The sequence below is a fragment of the Martes martes genome (genome assembly GCF_963455335.1).
Source record: "Martes martes genome assembly, chromosome: 10".
Taxonomy (NCBI): Eukaryota; Metazoa; Chordata; class Mammalia; order Carnivora; family Mustelidae; genus Martes; species Martes martes.
Genome location: NC_137898.1, coordinates 12738901 through 12758847, shown reverse-complemented (window position 1 = coordinate 12758847; position 19947 = coordinate 12738901). Strand labels below are relative to the sequence as shown.

Below are 19947 nucleotides of genomic sequence, written 5' to 3'. Positions count from 1 at the left end.
AGGGGTATGTGGGAAGTTAGATAGCAAAACAGACTCATGGTTTTCCAACCACTGAGTGTTCAGCTTAAGTCTTGGGCCCCTCTGTTGACTTTCTCCTTACCCATTCATTACTCCTTTGGTTGGGTTTTCTAAATATGTCTGCAGACAGCCAGAGATACAATTAGAACCAGGACCTTTGGTGAAGTCATGTTGAATTGTAATCGGTTGGCTATACTGTTCTTCTTCCTTCCCTCACATCCTGGGGTGACTGTATTTCTGAGTCAGCAGTGCTTTTCTGTCTCACCTGCTCAGTTTGAGGCAGAGAACCTACCTGCCAAGCATCCTTTTGGAGCCACAGCATTGGTATGGGTGTGGCCAGTCTTCTGGGGTGAGTCTTTCACAGCCTTTTTTTTTTTTTTAAAGTATGTCTGAAAACACTCTAGATTTTTTGGTTTCCTTTTATATGACTACCTCACATGATACTACTTAATTGGCTGATTTTTGGCCTGGCTGTGATGAGGGAGAATGGGATAAGAATGGTAACAATGGGGTCACCTAGGTGGCTTGGTTGGTTAAGCGTTCCTCTCTTGGTTTCTGCTCAGGTCATGATCTCAGGGTCGCGAGATGGAGCCCAGGGTTGGGCTCTGCACTCAGGGTGGAGTCTGCCTGAGATTCTCTCCCTCTGCCCCTCCCACTCATGTGCTCTCTCAAATAAATAAAATCTTAAAAAAAAAAAAGGATAATAACAACTGGTACTACTTCAGGTATTCTTTTTTTTTTTTTTAAGATTTATTTATCAGTGAGAGACAGAGACAGAGAGCAAGGGGAGGGGCAGAGGGAGAGGATCTCGAGCCAACTCGTGCTGAGCAGAGCCTGACAAATGTCTTGATCCTGAGATCATGATCTGAGCTGAAATGAAAAGTTAGGGGTTTAACCAACTGAGCCACCCAGGCTCTGTTATTTTTGAGAGAAAAAAGGAGTTAGTCTGATTCAGTGCTAGGTAAGAGATCTGAAATTTCTGTTCGTGTGCCTCTGTGATAGTTTGCAGTGGTTAGGCTCTGCTATTGAAGTTCTGTTCTAAAGCCTAGCATTGCTAAATACCCATTTTACTACCCAGCCCTAGATGGCTGACTGTTGTGTATATTCCTGCCCTACCTCCTTCCACCTGGTTATGTCAGATCCAAATATGAGTTAATTCCTTCTAAGTTACGTTGTTTCAGACTTAGGTTCCTTTTGCATCGTATACTATCTGAATGAGGGTTCAGCCCAGACTGCTTGTAGCAGACCCAAGAAGAAGGGGGAAGGAGTTTTTCGGAGAAAGAAAAGGAATAAACAAGAAATTATAGCATATTACTAGTACCCCTGGTTGGAGAACTCTGCTGAGCCAGTGCTATGCTTTATGCAAAGGAAATTGAGCCCTGTGGGCAAAGGGTGTTCCTTCTTTGGATTTCAAGAATCTCCGGCTAATAGATTAGATTGACTTCTATCTCAATCTTTGCTTCTGGGGTTTAGGGCTAATGTCCAATGGGCTCGTACAAGATAACAGAAGAATGCATCATTTATCCCATTCTTGAAATTAGTTGAGGACCCTTATTAGAAAGGAAGGCTTCCCTCCCCCCCACAGTAGAGGTTCCAAATCTACAGCCCTTGACCCACTCCAGGGGCAGTAGTGAGCTGGAAAAGCTGAGGTTGCTGTCTTGGCCTCTTTGCTTGCAAATACTACTGAGCAATTCTAGGCCTCCCCTCATTCCCTAGGGAGGTAGAGAACTTTGCTCCCAGCACCTGCTGGTGCTTATCCTGCCTCTTCTTAAGGTGGAGCCTGCTGCCTTTGTTTGTCCTCTGTGGGGCCTCTAAGAATTAACTTTTTTTTAATTTTTAAAAAAATTAAATTTTTTTTTGCTTGTGGGGGAAAGGGGTTTGAAGACGGTGGAAAGGGGTGACAGAGGATGTGTTTTAAAGTCGTTCTCCAGCTGGGAATGTTTCCTTGACTGATTCCGGAGTGGCAGTCAGATTGCTATTCTGAAATGTTCTTTGGGTGGTATCCCATGTATCGGAACGGAATATGAGGAGCAGCTATAAAATCCCCAAGGCATGCCTCCAAAGTAAAGACACTTGCCAAGTAGGAATCTTAAAAATCCCCTCACCCCCTTTCAACCCTTAGATCCGCACGGTATCTTTCTGTGGATTCTCAAAGGCCTTAGCTTTGTCCTATGTAGTGTTGGCTTGGGGCAGGGAGGAGGGTTGTTTTCCTGAACATGATAAGGAACTGAGCAGGGCAAAGTGGGAGCTCTGACTGGTGATTGGTAGACAGGATGCCCTGGAATGCGGTTGGCCTGCAGCCCAGAATCCAGCACTTTGTATTTGTTTGTTTCTGGGAGACTGTGGTCTGGTGCTACTGTGACAGGAAGTGAGAAAGCTGGGAGTGGGGGAACGGAGAGGGGCCATGTCTTTGTGGTTCTCCTGTGAAATCTCTTTGTCCCTGGAGAGCAGCTCTGCTCCAGGGCTCTACTGAGAAGAGAGCAGCCTTTGTGTGTCTAATGGGTCTCGGAGCATCTAGCTACTCTGAGGGATTAGGGAGTGTGAATTCTGACTGTGGCCTTTTGCATCTCAGTACTTGAGTTATATAAATGGCTTCCATCTCCTAGCATTGGGGAATTTCACTGAGTTTTATGTGTGTTACTGTTAATTTATAGATCTCTAGGATTTAATTAAGAAAGGAATTCTAGAAAGAAATAGATATTTGTTTATATAATGTTTATTCACTCTCTATATTGCAGATACTTTGTTGGGTCTGAAAGGGACATAGAACCAGGAGATGCTGGGGCCCAGCGTTTTACATTTCACCCTTCCACTTGGCACCCTACTACACACAGAGCTAGAGAAACCTACCCATTCTTTGATTTCATTATTGGGAGGTACTGGTAGTTCATTGTTTGTACATAACTAGGGAATGGTTGGTAGTTTCCTGGGATTCTCCAGCCCCCCCACCCCGAAATAGCACCTGTAGCACTCTTTGTGCCCCTCCTTCCTTTTCCTTCTTATTTTATGTTTTCCCTGCCCTCCATTCCAGCTGTGAAACAGGCATCTCTTCTAACTTTGTGGATTGGGTGGCTGAGTCCTCAACTTCTTGCCAAGCTGGCTAGGCTCTGAGCATACACACAAACCCGCCTTTGATTGCCCAGGAGGACAGCTGCCCCAGAGGCAGATTGCTAACATACCGCTAGAACAATCCCTCTCCTCTGTTCTGATCCTGGCCAGCACAAACTTCCCTGCTTCTAGTTCCTTCTGTTTCCTACCCTAACTCTGATCTCTGCTTTTGGTTTAGTGAGATGCCGCATTAAAAATCAGAGTAGGGATATTTGTGATTAGGTTTTCTTTCTTGAGATGGGGATGATTTGAGAATGTGGCATGTGGCCAGATTTCTAGAGCAGGCCCTCCAGTGGATAGGTGACTATGTAAAAAGTTGTATTATTTTGCCCCTAGCACCTTCCCTCCTGAATTCTTATTCTTTTATAAAATGGGAAATCTGAGGTAGATTGCAAGCTATTTTTCCTCAGGATCAAATAAATTCTTGCTCATTATTATTTTTTTTACGATTTTATTTATTTATTTGACAGAGGGAACACAAGCAGGGGGAGTAGGAGAGGGAGGACAGGCTCAGGGAGCGCAGATATGGGGCTCAGATGCAGGGCTCCATCCCAGGACCCTGGGATCATGACCTGAGCTGAAGGCAGACACTTAACGACTGAGCCACCCAGGGGCCCCAGTTCTTGCTCATTAAAATGAAGGTAAGACCCAGGGATGCCTGGGTGGCTCAGTCAGTTAAGCACCCCACTCTTTTTTTTTTTTTTTTTTTTAAGATTTTTATTTATTTATTTGACACAGAGAGATCACAAGTAGGCAGAGAGGTGGGGGGGGGGGAGCAGGCTCCCTGCCAAGCAGAGAGCCCAATGCAGGACTTGATCCCAGGACCCTGAGATCATGACCTGGGCCGAAGGCAGAAGCTTTAACCCCCTGAGCCACCCAGGTGCCCAAGCACCCTACTCTTGATTTCAGCTCAGGTCATTATCTTAGGGTCACTTAGACTGAGCCATGTCAGGCTCAGAGCTCAGCACACCTCAGCACATGGAGTTGGCTTGAGATTTTCTTCCTTTCCCTCTGCCCCTCCCCAAGCTCTCTCATGCACATCCCGCCCCATAATAAATCTTTTCTAAAAAATTTAAAAAAAAAATGAAGGTAAGACCCAAAAGTCTATCTGCTTTCACACTATCCTCCTTCTCAAAAGTTTACTTTTGGGGGGCCTGGATGCCTCAGTGGGTTGAGCTTCTGCCTTCAGCTCAGGTCATGATCTTGGGGTCCTGGGATTGAGCCCCGTGTCAGGCTCTCACTCAGTGGGGGAGCCTGCTTCCCACTCCCCCACTGGCCTCTCTGCCTACTTGTGATCTCTGTCTGTCAAATAAGTAAACAAAATTCATTAAAAAAAAGCTTGCTTTTCATCAGCTTCTCTATTGGAATTAGAAAGACTTTTACCCACAATATGTGTAGAAAGTGCATACCCCCTTTACTCTGTCAGAAAGAAGGAATATGAACTTGGAGTAGAACAGGTGCATTTCTACTACTCACTGGCTCTATGACCTTGGGCAGGATACTGAGTTCTTCTGATGTACAGTTTACTCATTTATAAAAAGGGGCCATTTATAAAAAGGGGCTAGTGTCATCCCAGAGGTTGCTGAGAAGATTATGTGTGGTAACTTAGAAGGGGAGATCAGTTAATTAATAATTAATAACAACTTTTCTTCCCCTGTAAAGTCAGATTTTCTTCTTTCTTTTCTTTTCTTTTATTTTTTTAAAGATTTTGTTTGTTTATTTGACAGACAGCGATCACAAGTAGGCAGAGAGGCAGGCAGAGAGAGAGGGAGAAGCAGGCTCTCTGCTGAGCAGAGAGCCTGATGTGGGACTCGATCCCAGGACCCTGAGATCATGACCTGAGCCGAAGGCAGAGGCTTTAACCCACTGAGCCACCCAGGTGCCCCTCTTCTTTCTTTTAGATAGGGGAAAACATTTCCTTCAGCAGTCTGTCCTATAGCTGAAACGGGACCTTCACACTTTCTCTTATTTCCTCGTAGACTCTTTGTTGCTTGTCTCAAAAAGCGTGTATATTCTCAGCGTGATGGAGGGGTGTCTTATTGCTCTTTTCAGTGCTTTGAGGAAGCAGGACTATAAATGTGACTCAGTTAGCTGGTTGCAGCTATCCCAAGTCACTGTCAAAGGGAGGGGCAAGGGGAACGCCTGGGTGGCTCAGTCAGTTAAGCGGCTGCCTTTGGTTCAGGTCATGATCCCAAGTCCTGGGATTGAGTCCTTCATGGTGTCTTTGCTCAGCAGCAAGTCTGGTTCTCCCTCCCTCTCTGCCTCTTCTCCCTGCTTATGCTCCCTCTCTCTCTCTCTCTTTCTATGACAAATAAATAAGTGAATAATCTTAAAAAACAGAGGATGGCGGGGCGCCCGGGTGGCTCAGTGGGTTAAAGCCTCTGCCTTCGGCTCGGGTCATGATCCCAGGGTCCTGGGATCGAGCCCCACATCGGGCTCTCTGCTCCGTGGAGAGCCTGCTTTCTCCTCTCTCTCTGCCTGCCTCTCTGCCTACTTGTGATCTCTGTCTGTCAAATAAATAAAAAAAAAAAAAAAACAAAAAAAAAACAGAGGATGGGGAAGGAAATGTTGAGAATGCCATAGATAGAAAGTAAGGGGGTTTGGAGAAGCTACCTCTTTAAAAAAGGAATGTGAGCTCAAACAGTTTGGTGACCTCTAGAAAACCCTAAGGTTAAGCTTTTTTTCCATGAAAAATTTTTTTCTAGCCTAGGGTAGGGAAGGGTATAAGGTATCCTAGTTAATTTTAGGATTTCTGTTTTATGACACAGGAGTTACACAATACTTTCCCAGTTTGATTAGACTTTTTCTCACTTCCCATTGTGTACTTGACCTCCCTTTCTTTTTCTCCCTTCTCCTGTAGGGAGGAGAAAGGCATTTGGCCTCTCCCCTTCCTCCAGTCTGACACCTCCTTCTTTTTGCCCCTCCCTCTTATCTTTGTTTCCTTATCGGCCTCTCCCTAAAGCTCTGCTTTCTCCTTATAAGGCTAGGTGAGGCTTCTTTGGCAGGGTTGCATCAGGGATCCAGGTAAGTAACTGAAGTGTCTCAGACTTTCAGGATTGAGAGAAAATTCAGCGTTGTCTGTCCCAGTGGAGGGCCTTGGAGAGGCATGTGGGTAATGGGGGTGGAGAAGGAGGCGGCCTGGCCTGAGAGATCAGAAGGACTTGTTAGACCAGTCCTGTGTGTGTGTGTCATACGTGCCCCAGAGAGAAGCAGGTTTTGTTTCTTTCCATACCCTTTCAGCCCTGGGCCCCTCACTAGCTGAGAGCCACACCCTTCCTTTGCTTCAAAGCCAGTCCAGCATTCAGCCATTTAGTATGTTATGGTTTGGGGGTTCCCAGAATTCAAGGTAGAGGAAAAGAGAACAAGGATAATGTTCCATCTGGTTTCCGAATTTAGGGTCAAGATGATGGAGTTGATTTTTTTTTTCTTCTTTTAAAGTCACAGTCACAGTAAAAACTAAATTCTGATACGTAAATTTGGGTCAGGATGATAAGACTGAGGTGAGTTTAAGGTGTCCTGTTGATCTGTGGAGATGGCAAACTCAGCCTCCTTTTAACAATATTTTTAAAAAGCCAAAACTTTTAGATATTTATTTTCCTTCTTTGCTCTGGAACTCCAATCAGGAGTATCACTCTTCCCAAAGAGGACAGTGATTTGTCATACTTCTTAATTTGTCAGAGAGGTTCATGGTGGACACATTGAGATCTAGTTTTTCCCTGTGAAAATGAAAGTCCCCAGTCTGCCTTTTGGGTGCTCTTAGTTGGCGAAGCTGGACCTTGCATTGGGCCCATTCACAGCGAAGCTCAGAAACTGCTAACACCCAGGAAAGGTGTTACCAGCATATCAGTTTTGTAACTCTGAGAAGTGGTCAGTTGAGATCATGAAGTGGGCAGAGTACTCTTTAGGTCTTCCTACAGATCACGTCTTGGGCTTGGGACTTGGGCTTAGTGTGGCAGTTAAGTCTTCCCAACAAAGGCAGGGAACACTAGAATTGTTCTTACTGAGCTTGATATGGTGGAACATCAGGTGGTAGGTGGGGCACGTAGACCTTGGACCCATACATGCACTCTTGGTGATGTACATGCACTCTTGGTGATAAGAAGCCAGAGAAAAAACTACTACTAAATATATTCTTTTAACTTAAAAATAAAATGGCAGTTTTCTGTGCATATGGTTGAACAGGAATAATTGCTTTGAATTTTGGAGCACATGTGGTTTTAGGCAAACAGATACTTTTTAGGGATCTAGAAGACGAACCTTTGTTGGCTTGAGCCTTACATAGTATAGCTCTGTGGTGTTACAGGTGCTATATTTTATTGATTGGCATTCAGTGTGAGGCTCAGTGTGCTTTTTAAAATAGTCATTTGAAATCTCTAGGATGACATAGAAGAGTTTTGCTTATCCTTGCTTTTGGGGGAAGGTATCACTTTGTGACATTGGTTTTGATTTCATAATAAAAAGGAAGGAAAGAGGACGACTGGCTTTGGGATTGGCTGCAGAAGATAAAATTTCTTTCCTAAGAAACTCAAAGACTATTTTGTGGGGTTTAGAGTTCTCCATCTGAGGGCAGATAATTTCTCTTCTTTCCATAAGGGGTAGCTTGCCTAATTCTGGTCATGTCTTTGGATATACTTTTTTTTTTTTTTTTAAGATTTTATTTATTTATTTGAGAGAGAGAGAGAATGAGAGCTAGCGAGCCTGAAAGGGGAAAGGTCAGAGGGAGAAGCAGACTCCCTGGTGAGCAGGGACCAAGCTGTGCGACTTGATCCTGGGACTCTAGGATCATGACCTGAGCTGAAGGCAGTCACTCAACCAACTGAACTACCCAGGCACCCATGTCTTCAGATATACTTATCAGAATAGCAAGGATGTAGGAGAAGTTCAGTCACCCAGCCTATACTTTTACATTTATTAGCCCATTAAATCTAAACCCTGACAAGTAATGAAAGTGAAGATTACAGGGGTTATAACTTACCCTCCGAGTTAGTTCTCACAGCTACTTTTAGGCAGAGTCAGAACTTGAACCCCAGGTCTTTTGACACCTAGTCTGGAATTTTATTTTGTTTTTCCCTTTGAGAGTATGGAGAATTCCTGTAGTTTACTGGGCTTCTTATAAAAGTGGAGAGGGGGGCATGTGGAGACATGTGTGGCTTATTCAAAAGTCCTGTTAACACCACCAAACTCTGGCCCCTTGTGTTAGCTGTTTGTGGTAGTGTTTGTATCAGTAACCATATTAATAGCTTGCTGTGTGTCAGAACATTTTCTAAGCACTTTATGTGGATTGTCTTACATACTTCTTGCAGTTACTCTTACGTGTATTTTATTTCCCCCATTTTACAGAAAAGGAACCTGAGGTTTAGAGCTTAAGTGGTATTTTGCCCGAAGTTCTACAGCTAAGAAGCAGTGGAGCTGGGATTTGGACCCAGGCAGATTCCAAAGCCTGTATTCTTAACTCTGAGAATCTTATTTTCAAGTTATATTCCTATAGCCAGATGACAGTAGAATAGGCCATTCCAGGGACTGTGTTATTGCTAATACTGTTTACCCAGCTACTGGTTGGCATCATCTCTTTGGTCCTTCTGGGTATTTGATCCAGTTTAACTTTTGGTTTGGGTTTCTTACGGAAGAGACTGAATTTTTACCATTGTCATCACCTGAATTCAGAAGCCTTGCTGTAGACTCACAGGTCTATAGCACCTATGGCTTGTTACAAGTAAAACCAGTCATAGTCTTAGGGGAAAGTCTACTCTTAGGGGAATGGCAGGGCGCACTTTATGTGTGGTCTTTCTCTCCTCATTTGGAGAATTCCTTGACCATCTTTTTGTAGTGAGAGCCAGTGTAATACATTTGAAAATATTAAGAAAGGTGTTGGCCTGGGGTGCCTGGGTGGCTCAGTGGGTTAAGCCTCTGCCTTCGGCTCAAGTCAGGATCTCAGGGTCCTGGGATCAAGCCCCGAATCGGGCTCTCTGCTCAGCGGGGAGCCTGCTTCCCCCTTACTATCTGTCTGCCTCTCTACCTACTTGTGATCTTTCTCTCTGTCAAATAAATAAATAAAATCTTCAATTAAAAAAAAAAAAAGGTGTTGGCCTAGACTCCCGTGACTTTCTTGACTCTAATTGCCAAAGTCCATTAGTGGTTTGCAGATTCTGGTCTAAAGCACAATTTTTTTATGTGTATGGCACTGATGAAGACTGTTCAAGTCTGAGTTGTGAGGTTGGCTGTTGTACTGTAGCTTGCCCTCTGCTTCGTTCTCTTCCCCCACTTCTGCTCTCTTTTTCCTCCCATTTGTTTCCCTTCTCCCACTTATATCCTCTACGTAGACATTATGAATAACCCTTTAACATAAGGAAAAATGGAAATCCCCTCCCCCACTTATTTCTTGTGATATTTTGGCAGAAAGTACAAGGACTATGGGGGAGAAGGGCTAGACTGTACATCTTATACTGGGCTTGTACTTTCTAGACTTGACAGCATGTAGTAGAAAGAGAACACAGGCTTTGGAATGGAATATATCTGAGTTTAAATTCGGAATTTGCTATTAACCAAGACCTTGGGTAATTTCTTCACCTAGAGCCCATTTTCTCATTTGCAGTAAAACTTCCTTCTTTAGCGTTGTATTACCACCATAATAAATGTAAAACACTCAGTAATTGTTAGTTCTTTTCACCTTCCCTTTCTCTGTGGTCAAAAACTGCTAAGGCCTCAAATAAGGGGTCAAGAACTTATTATAGCGGGTGTGTAATCCTGCACTCTGTGTCCTGGAAACACTGGTCTAGGTGGGACCTCCTAGTAAATAGAGTTGGAGCAGGGGAACCAGCTCATCCACTCCTTAGAACCCAGTTATGCTTTTGATCCGGTTAGTCTCATCTACTAGTTCACAAAATAGTTTTGGGCTGAGGCATTACCATTAAGTAATATAATTGGGAGATAGAAACTAACTCTGAAACAACTTCATACCTCACATTTGTATGACACACATTATCTCACCTGATCCTCTTAGCAACTCTCAGTTAAATTGGGCTGGTGATGCTGGCATCTCTCGGATGAGAACATGGCATTGACTTCCTGCCATTGTTGGCTAGTGGCAGCACCAGGACTGGGACCAGTCTTCTGCGTCCTATCCTACGTAACTCTGCCTCTGCCCCCTTTGAGGCAGAAAATCTCACCGTGCTGTTAGGTCTGGGAATCTGATCCTTTCTTTCTGCTTAGCTGTGTTGTCATCTTCTGCAGATTAGAGCCTGGTGCTCAGTCCTTAAAGCCGTGAAGGATGCGAAAAGATCCTGCATCCTGATTTAGAGCCCTGGGTAGTTTTCCGACTGTCCTTTGTTAACTCCCTTTATTGAAAGTTGTAGGGGTAAAAAGTAGCTGTTCACCGCACGATGACAATTTCTCTGCAGCAGGGAGTGTTGTTACTGTATGCCCCATGATAGTGGTAGTTTGGGTATTTATTAGCAAAGAAGATTACAGTGTGGAGGCTGCCAGAGTGGTAACTGCAGTTCAGGCCCTGTTGAAATCTAGAACTGGAAGATCTCTCTTGAGCTTTAGAGTCCTCCTGGTAGTGGAAGGTTCGTAGGTCATCATACATAGCGGATATGTCCAATGCTTAAAATGAAGCAATAGAGATGAGGGAGCAGCATTTAAAAATTTAAAAAAAAAATTTTTTTTTAATGAGGATACTTATTAAAGACATTTGAGTGGCCTGTTGAGGTGTAGGGTGGGAATAGGAAAACTCAGCAACAGACCAGAAGGAAGAACAGTAGTTGATAAGTGATTGTGGGAACCCAGAGCCAAAGACAGAGAAATTTAGAGGGGGGCTGCCACATTCTTGGAGTTCGGTGCTGGATCCACTGGAAGATGTCTTAGTGGTAGAGGATTAATTAGGGAGTTTATTGGACACCTGTCTATCTGTTCCTCTGGGTACTCTTGCTTGCAGAATGCTGCATATACTTTAGAGCAAACAGGCCCAAGTGCTTGTGTTTGGTAGGGCTCTGGGGAGCGTGGGAAAGGGAACTGAAGCAAAAGGCTCAGTCTAGGCTAGTCCCCACATGTCTTCCCCACTATTGAGTTGGTTTCTCAATGTCTTTGTGGGCATGCTGGGACTGGGCTTTGAGGTTTCTGCCTTAGAGGTGGGAAGGAGGGGGAAGGGCATTCCAACATCAGAAATTCCCCTCCCCCACTTTGATTGCTGGGAATAAGGGATAAGTGAATTTTTATCTATATTATAACCTACTCTGTACAGAAGTACTCCATGACAGTAGAATCCAGGTTTTAATAAAAACTACATCAAGGTCCTGGTATCTGAAGACAGAACAAAGTCCCAAGGGCATTTGTCACATTAAGCAATTGCAAGTCCTATTTTATGTGACTCCCTTCCATTCCCAGATTGTCTTTCTCCCAATACCTGCCCCTTCCTCTTATTTTTTAATGTTTTGGGTATATTTTATTTTCCTCTCAATCTCATTTTTCTCCAAATATTTCTGCAGCTCTCTCCTTCCTGCTTCCTCCTTGCTGTGGTGGCTGGGATGCTTCTCCCATGATTTTTTGAATCTAGGCTGGGCTGTACTCTGTGTTAAAACCAATCAGTTACGACCTTGTCTTAACAGGTGTGTATGGAAATATGTTTATTAAGAATAAATTTTTTAAGTACCTTTTTTTCTTAAAGGGGTTGAGAAGAGGGTGGGGGATAGGGGAAGAAAATTTATTTTAAAACCTCTTGACATGGTATATGTTGGACTGGCCATAAAGTCTCCTGTAGCCAGTTTGTAAGCAAGAAACCCTGTTGAGTCCAATGGTATGACTACAGGGCCCCTCCATTTACTGGCCGACTTGAAGTTAATGCAGTAGGGTGTGGGGAACTCTTCTTTTTTATACAACAATCATTTATTGTATAAATAGAACACAAATCCTTTAGCTACTTGGGCATTTAACCTGAGTTGGAATAGGTAAAGATGTAAAAATGCAGTTGGTTTATTTAGAACTTTCTGCAGGATAACAGGGATATGGGAAGTTCCCAGCCATTGACCGAAGGTTAGAATGTGAACTACTTCAAGGGGCAATTTCAGAGTTTGAGTCCAGTGTTCATTTTCCTACTCCCCAAAGAGGTGAAGGTCGCTGCAAGTGGAGCCTTTTTACATACAGAATTTTTTGTGGTTTTACTGCTCTCTCGTCTCCTTGAGCCAAGGCCCACGGTTTGCCTTCAGCATTATAGTATGGTTTTGAAAAGTAGAAAGACTCCTTCATAAATGTATTCAAAATGAGGGCCTTCATTTTGTTGCCTGCATTTGACGGTAGGAAGTTTTTTTTTTTTTTTTTTACTATTTCTATTTCTTGATTGATTGGCATTTTAACCTGCATATTCATTTAGTAAATTTTGCCACCCTGAGGCAATTTCAGTGTTCAGATTTGGGGAGGTCAGATCTGTAGGTCTGCACTGTTCCCTTAATTCTAGAAATGGCTTACCTCTGCAGGCCAGTGAGTGCTGGTCTGTGCTGTGGAGTTACAACTTTCACTGAGTTAATGCCAGCAAATTTTTCCAGGGAAAAATAATCTAATATTAATCTCCTGTTATGACTATAGTACTTAGCCATATTCTCCCTCTCCTGCCAACAGTGTAGACTTGGATCTAGTTGCACCTTTCCATGCGGTGGTTATTTCTGGTGAGGTGTTAAAGGGTAGTGGGCAAAGGATCCTGCTTGAGCGGACAGTGGTGATGGGCTCCTAGGCTTGGTGGTGGCTGGCTTTCTGCCTTGCAGTAAAACCACAAGAGGGCATCTTTGGCTCTGGGATTAATGATTCATCTGTCTTCTCTGACCTGTGACCTTTTCTCTCCTCTCCCTTACCTTCTCTCAGTAGTGTGAAGTGAGGGGGGCCTTCTCCCTCTTTGCTCCTCCCTCTGTGATCCACACCTTCCTTTTTACCCTGCCCTGCGGCGGCTCCGCCCCTTACCTTCATGGACGACTCAGAGGTGGAGTCGACCGCCAGCATCTTGGCCTCTGTGAAGGAACAAGAGGCCCAGTTTGAGAAGCTGACCCGGGCGCTGGAGGAGGAACGGCGCCACGTCTCGGCGCAACTGGAACGCGTCCGGGTCTCACCACAAGATGCCAACCCACTCATGGCCAACGGCACCCTCACCCGCCGGCATCAGGTAACCCCTCTCTCCATCAGACATGCAGGTAGGACTTTGGCATGGTCATAGAGAGGCTATGATCCTACTTGAGAAACTACTTTCCTTGTGGTGATGGGCTTTCCGGTGCCCATGTGTCATGGTGAACCTTTCCAGCACTGATGTAAGGGATAGGGAATATTGCTGTTCTGCTGAGTTGAATAGATGTTATCTCAAGAAGCATCTATCTGACTTCCTGTTTTGCTGGAGTGGGGTTTCTGGTTTGGGATGTAATTCTAGTCATGGTAAATCATATAGTTTGGAGCTGTACCTAAGGTCCTTCTGTTTTCTCTGATTTTTTCCCCCCCCAAGTTGGTATCAAACATTCAGAAAGGTAAATGCCTGCTTAGTGGTTGGGGAGGTTGGGTATCTTATACTCTCAGCTCCGGTTCAGTCTTGCTCAGGGAACAGTCTGCTCAGAAGGTGTGGCAGTATCCATAAATTGTGTATTCCTGCTCCATATTGTCCTTGTATGCTTGTTTTGTTAGCTTTGCAGATCATGTCTTGAGGGGAGGGTATCACTGTTAATTCTGTTGGTTAGAGCTGGAGAAGGAGCATCGTGCTGTTATTTAACCCAGATAACCACAGGAGCCAGTGGTCTCTGGGTTGGCTGCCTCTGAGTGACTTGGGGGAGTTGGTGTTAGAAATGAGAAGTATCTTGTGTTTCCTATGGTTTCTCTGGTCTGACTTCGCTGTGATGTAATCTGTCTGAGGGTGGGTATGTGTAGGGTAGACCTTTCCTGGTAGACTCCACCATCTTAAGGGCTCTCCGGTTGGGAACTAACAACAGTGCTTATGCTCCAGTAGGCCTTTACATTGATTACTTATTTATTTTTTAAGACAGAGAAGATCCATCATGCTGAGGAGCATATTGCGTGAGAGGACAAAAGTCCATTTAGGAGACTTGGAAGCAGTATGTTTGCAGTGTTCCTAGGATTTTTATAGGAATCAGAATAGAGGGTTAGCAATGAGCGGTATATATTGAAAGGGGAGAGCAGGACGGCCCAGGCTTGGAGGTGGTGGGGAATTCCAGAATTTAGTACTAGGTTTCTTTCTTTCTCTCTCTCTCTTATTTTTAACTTCTGTTCAGCAACGAAGCCACACCTTTCCTTCTTCCTGAAAGTAATGTTTAACTTCCTCTCCCTGCGGCATTACACTCCCTGTGTAATAGGAGTAGGGTGGGGGAAGTGTCCCAAGGTGGCTGGATCTCACTGTTCCTATTGGAAGAGGAGCAGTCAACTGTATTTTTATGTAGTGTAATGTTGTTAGATTATTTCCTGCTGCTCAAAACAGAGCAGCTTATGTTCTGTGGCTCTGAAAATTGGTGATGATGATGATGTTGAGACAACTGTTTTTGCAGAGGGGAATTGGGGTCCTCGTTTTCTTCCTGCTTGGAAAGGGAGACTCTATCTCTTGTGTCTCTCTTTAAAAGCTGGCTGATGTGGGAGTTGCCAGTGGTAGTAGAGCATGAAGATGGATGGAGCAATAAAGAGGGCTTTTGGAAACTCCCCAACCTAGCTTTTCTAACTTTCCTTATATTTTTAAGGACTTTCACCTGAATCTCTGCTGTTTACTCAGCAAATAGTTTTTGAGTGCCTATAATGTGCCAAGCATCGTTCAAGGTACTGGAAATATATCACTGAACAAAACTGACCAAAAATAAAAATAGAAAAAATGTCTGCCCTCATGGAGCTTACCTTCTTATGTTCCAGAGACCCAGCCTGCCAGTTCCAGGCCCAATTCCACTTTTGAGGAAAGTGCTAAAACTAAGGAGTGATGTGGTTCTTCTATAAGTACTTGACAGAAGGACTCCAGGCCACAAATATCTATTTGAAAACCCTTTCCCTGTTTGGAAAAAAGATCATTTGTATTTGATAGAGCAAAGGAAGGCCACAAAATGAATTGTCTTCTTGTGGGCTATGTTTCAGAACGGCCGGTTTGTGGGCGATGCTGACCTTGAGCGACAGAAATTTTCAGATCTGAAACTCAACGGACCCCAGGTAATGTCTTTGGCTCAAGGTCTGGGTTGCTTCATTTTTCTCTTACTTCCCCAGCCTGTAAGAGCATATTGGTGTCTTGCAAAGTGCCTGATACATTGTAAGAACCCACTCATTAATTAGCTTCTTTCATTTAGGAAAATAAAGTAGTGGAGAATAAGTGTATACGCATAGTTGTATTTTGGAATGAATTTTAACGGCCACTGCTCCTGTGTTTGATCCTTCAGTTACTGCATCCCTTACTGGAATGGGCATGCTTCTGTTCTTACCTGAAATCTCACTGGTCTTGAGCCTTAGGCAGTTTCTAAAGAGTAACAGAGTCAGTCAGAAGAGGGTTTTTTGGGGGACTTTCTGGTTCATCTTAAAAGTTCTTTACTGGTGAACTTCTTTCTTGAAGGATCACCCAGATGCAGATGTAGCCACAGTTAACACAGTTCATAGACACTTCAGTGACCAGAACTGGGAAGTTAAGTTGCTGTCTCTGTCACTTGGGTGTTGATGTGGCTATAGTTTATATTTGTTAAATGACTAGAACTGGGGACTTGTATCTTATGCTCTTTTGTATAAGTTCAAAAGGTGGGGACATCTACTCCACTAAAAATCCTGGGGCCCATGGAAGATGCATGAGGAATCTCTCTAGGGAGACTACTTCTCATTGGGTAGGACTATTGATATATATGGCTGAATAGTCATTCCTTCCTTTTCCACCTTTCCATACAGGATCACAGTCACCTTGTGTATAGCACCATTCCCAGAATGCAGGAGCCAGGGCAGATTGTGGGGACCTACACGGAGGAGGACCCTGAGGGAGCCATGTCTGTTGTCTCTGTGGAGACCTCTGATGACGGAACTACTCGGCGCACAGAGACCACAGTAAGCTGACTTGTATAAGGTCTGGGATGATAGAGGAGGTCTTCCTTTGGTCTTTCTTGGTGGTGGGGGAGAGATTAAGCACTAAGGGTGGATGGAAAGTATCAATCTGTAGTGAATGCATAAAGAATGTGATCTCTGGCTAGACAGGGAAGATAGAAGAGATATGGGAAAATTGAATGGAATGGGGAAGAGAGAAGTCTGCAAGGTCTACAATAGCTTCCCTTATAGGCATAGTTACTGCCCGCACAGATTTCCTGCCTGGGCACTTCCTGTAAGGTAGAGAGTGAAAGGTAGATGGTAAAATTTAAGGCATTTCTAGATAAAATGAGGTAGCAGTAGGGGTTTGTTTCATTTCTTAGAGAGGTCTAGAATTGGGGTGCCTGGGTGGCTCAGTGGGTTGAAGCCTCTGCCTTCGGCTCAGGTCATGATCCCAGGGTCCTGGGATCGAGCCCCGCATTGGGCTCTTTGCTCAGCAAGGAGCCTGCTTCCCCCTCTCTCTCTGCCTGACTTTCTGCCTGCTTGTGATCTCTGTCTGTGAAATAAATAAATAAAATCTTTTAAAAAAGGTGGGGGGGGCGCCTGGGTGGCTCAGTGGGTTAAGCCTCTGCCTTCAGCACAGGTCATGATCCCAGCGTCCTGGGATGGAGCCCCATATCGGGCTCCCTGCTCAGCAGGAAGCCTGCTTCTCCTTCTCCCACTCCCCCTGCTTGTATTCCCTCTCTCCCTATGTCTCCCTCTGTCAAATAAATAAATAAAATCTTTGGAAAAAAAAAAAAAGAGAGGTCTAGAATTGAGGCTTATATTATTCACACTTTTCTCTTTCCTTATGTGAAGGTCAAGAAAGTTGTGAAGACTGTGACAACACGGACAGTACAGCCAGTCCCTGTGGGACCAGATGGGCTGCCTGTGGATGCCTCATCAGTTTCTAACAACTATATCCAGACTCTGGGGCGTGACTTCCGCAAGAATGGCAATGGGGGACCTGGTCCCTACGTTGGGCAAGCAGGCACTGCTACCCTTCCCAGGAACTTCCACTACCCTCCCGATGGATATAGCCGCCACTATGAAGATGGTTATCCAAGTAGCAGTGACAACTATGGCAGTCTGTCCCGGGTGACCCGCATTGAGGAGCGGTACAGGCCCAGCATGGAAGGTTATCGGGCACCTAGTAGACAAGATGTGTATGGGCCCCAGCCCCAGGTTCGGGTAGGTGGGAGTAGTGTGGATCTGCATCGTTTTCACCCAGAGCCTTACGGGCTAGAAGATGACCAGCGTAGCATGGGCTATGATGATCTGGATTATGGCATGATGTCCGATTATGGCACTGCCCGTCGGACTGGGACACCCTCTGACCCTCGCCGACGACTCAGGTAGGGAAGAAAAGGGGAAGGCAAGGGTCTTAAACCAAGACAGAGATAAGGGGTAGCTCTTCTTCTCCTTCTAAGTGCTTTTTTGAATCCGAGACACTGTCTTCCCTTTTGTGACTTTACCAGATACTGACTTGCTTTTTTGTCTTCTTCGTGATGAAAATCCTATATTCTAATTATTTATAGATAATGACTTGTGGTTATTGGTCTACATCCTGAAGAGTGGCCTTTGCTTCCATGCCAAGAGTTGCTGCTATTTCTGCCCAAGATCTGGCTTTTTGGTGATAGGCAGCTGCACAAGGGAGCTTGATGCTTTGGGGCTATGGGATACTGCCTTGCTCCTATGAATTTCTTTAGCATTTGGTTTGGTAATAAGAGAGAATTGAGGGTTTTTGGCTTTCAGGGCCAGAGTAGATAGTTAAGGGTGTATGTGAGAACACCCCCTGTGGTGATTTTAGTCTCAAGTTAAAAACAAACCTTGATCTCACCAAAGCCCTGACACTTCGTGTTTCGGTTTTTACCTTTGATTATAAAGTGAAATGGGGGTGGCATCCTTTGAGGGTGGTATATAAGTGACATTCTGAAAGGTTACTTAGCAGCTGCCTATTCTGACTTTGCTACTCATCCCTGGGGATTCTTTGGTGATACGAAAAAGGGAGTGATTGATGTTTGGGCTGGTAGAAGATTTGCCTTGAAAGAATGCTTTGGAATGGGGGTTGGCAAACCTTTTCTGTAAAGGACCAGGTAGAACTATTTAATACAAAAACCCCTTTTTAGCTCTGGGACTGTACAAGAACAGGTTTGGCCCATGGGCTGCCAACCCTGCTTTACGATAAATCAGAAATCAGAGACATAGTGTTTTCCAGGCAAGGAAAAATAATAAGAAATAAAGGAGAAGATTTATGGATGTCTTGGTAGTAAGGATAACTTAGCAGCTGTTGTTGAATTTCTGTATGGGGTCATAACCTTCTAAAGCAGATGCCTTGGTGCTCGTTTTCCTCATATTAGGTAGCTTGGTTACTAGTGAACTGGGCTGGGCCCAGGTTAGAGGCCCCATTATCTCAGCCTGAGTCATTCACCTTTTAGGTATTGTATCATTTGGACAGCTAGTCCAACTCCCATGTGACTCACCTTTTATTGGGGTAGGGGGCAGTGGAGTGGGCACCAGACTTCAGCTGGTGCAACTTGAAGCAGTGGTAGATAACAGCTATCACCAAAGGAGTCTGCTCAGGGCGTTGGCCCGTCTGCTTGAAACAAGTCTGCTTTTCTGACTTCCTCATTAGTAGTGTGATTGGACCTAGGTGGGTGTGGGTGGCTAGGTCATTCTCTACTGTGGCAGTTGACATAAAAAGAGAGCATTTTTGGGCCTGGTTCTTGGGTCCATTCCAGGGTGGCACTGGACTTGGAAACCTGCTTGACTAGCAGGAACATTAGCTGCTTCCTGTTCCAGGCCTTGGAGAGTAATACAAGGTCAAACGGAAACAGTAAGGCAGAATAATTAGTGGATAAAGCACTGAACCAGAAGACTTCAGGTTCTAGTTGTGCCTTTGCCACTAGCTATATAGCCTCAAGCAAGTCATTTAATCTTTCTGGGCACAGCTTTGTTACTTGTAAAACAAAGGAAAGAATGTCATGATCCCCTGCTTATAAAAGAAGGAAATACAACTGAGTGACCAAAATCTTGGTTATGGTGATTGTTTTTGTAATTGCTTATACTAAAACAATAATGAAAGTAAGATGTGCTCACTACAAAATTAGAAAAATGTAGAAAGGCCCTCCGGCCATAGAGAAAGAACTGTGGTTAACATTTTGGTGCATTTGCTCTGATTTCTTTTTTTCCTATGCAGGTGGACATACTCGACATACTCTGACCTTATTTTTCCCCTACTAAAATGGAATCTTCCTTAACATTACTGTTCAGTAGCCTCCTTTTAAAGCTTAGCTATGTAACCTGTTCACTTTGTTGCAATGATATTTGAAAATAGGGATTTTTACTAATGCTTTGTCCATCTGAGTTGCTGTTGAGCGGTTGATGTTGACACTCTGAGGCAGGGCCTCTGCTGCAGCTAACTTTCAGGGTTTGGTGACAGTGGGAGGGGTTTTGTGGAACAAACAACAGGCTTATTTGGAGAGTTCCACACAATAGATTCTCCTCTCTCCTACGGGAGCCAGAGGGTGAGATGTGCTCCCAGATAATAAGGTCTCTTCCTTCCTGGTGGTTATGAATAAATAATAGTGTGACGGATTCACCCTCTAGTGGTTGCTAGTAGTACTGAAATAGGAAGAATTCTCTCCAGTGAGACTTTTCTCTAAGTCTTCCCTTGCTTATTTTGTTCTTTTTCTTAGTCATTGGTTATCCCAAATGCTGTGGTGTTCAGTAGCCTCTGTTTTGACAGAATCCAAGGTATTGTTGTCTTTAGAA

The 19947-nt window shown here is 44.3% G+C and overlaps 1 protein-coding gene across 5 annotated transcripts in view; it reads left to right on the top strand.

Annotated features, from left to right (window-relative positions):
- The window catches only part of CTNND1 (catenin delta 1), a 48613-nt gene that overhangs the window by 13579 nt on the left and 15087 nt on the right, over positions 1-19947 (top strand). For 4 of the 5 annotated variants that reach the window (XM_080816479.1, XM_080816478.1, XM_080816477.1 and 1 more), the window contains exons 2-5: positions 12976-13270; positions 15217-15288; positions 16006-16158; positions 16993-17528. In XM_080816479.1, coding sequence (XP_080672605.1) covers positions 13076-13270; positions 15217-15288; positions 16006-16158; positions 16993-17528 — 956 coding nt within the window. In that variant the 5' untranslated portion in view covers positions 12976-13075. The remainder of the gene's footprint in view (positions 1-12975; positions 13271-15216; positions 15289-16005; positions 16159-16992; positions 17529-19947) is intronic. The other variant, XM_080816480.1, reaches the window with a different exon arrangement.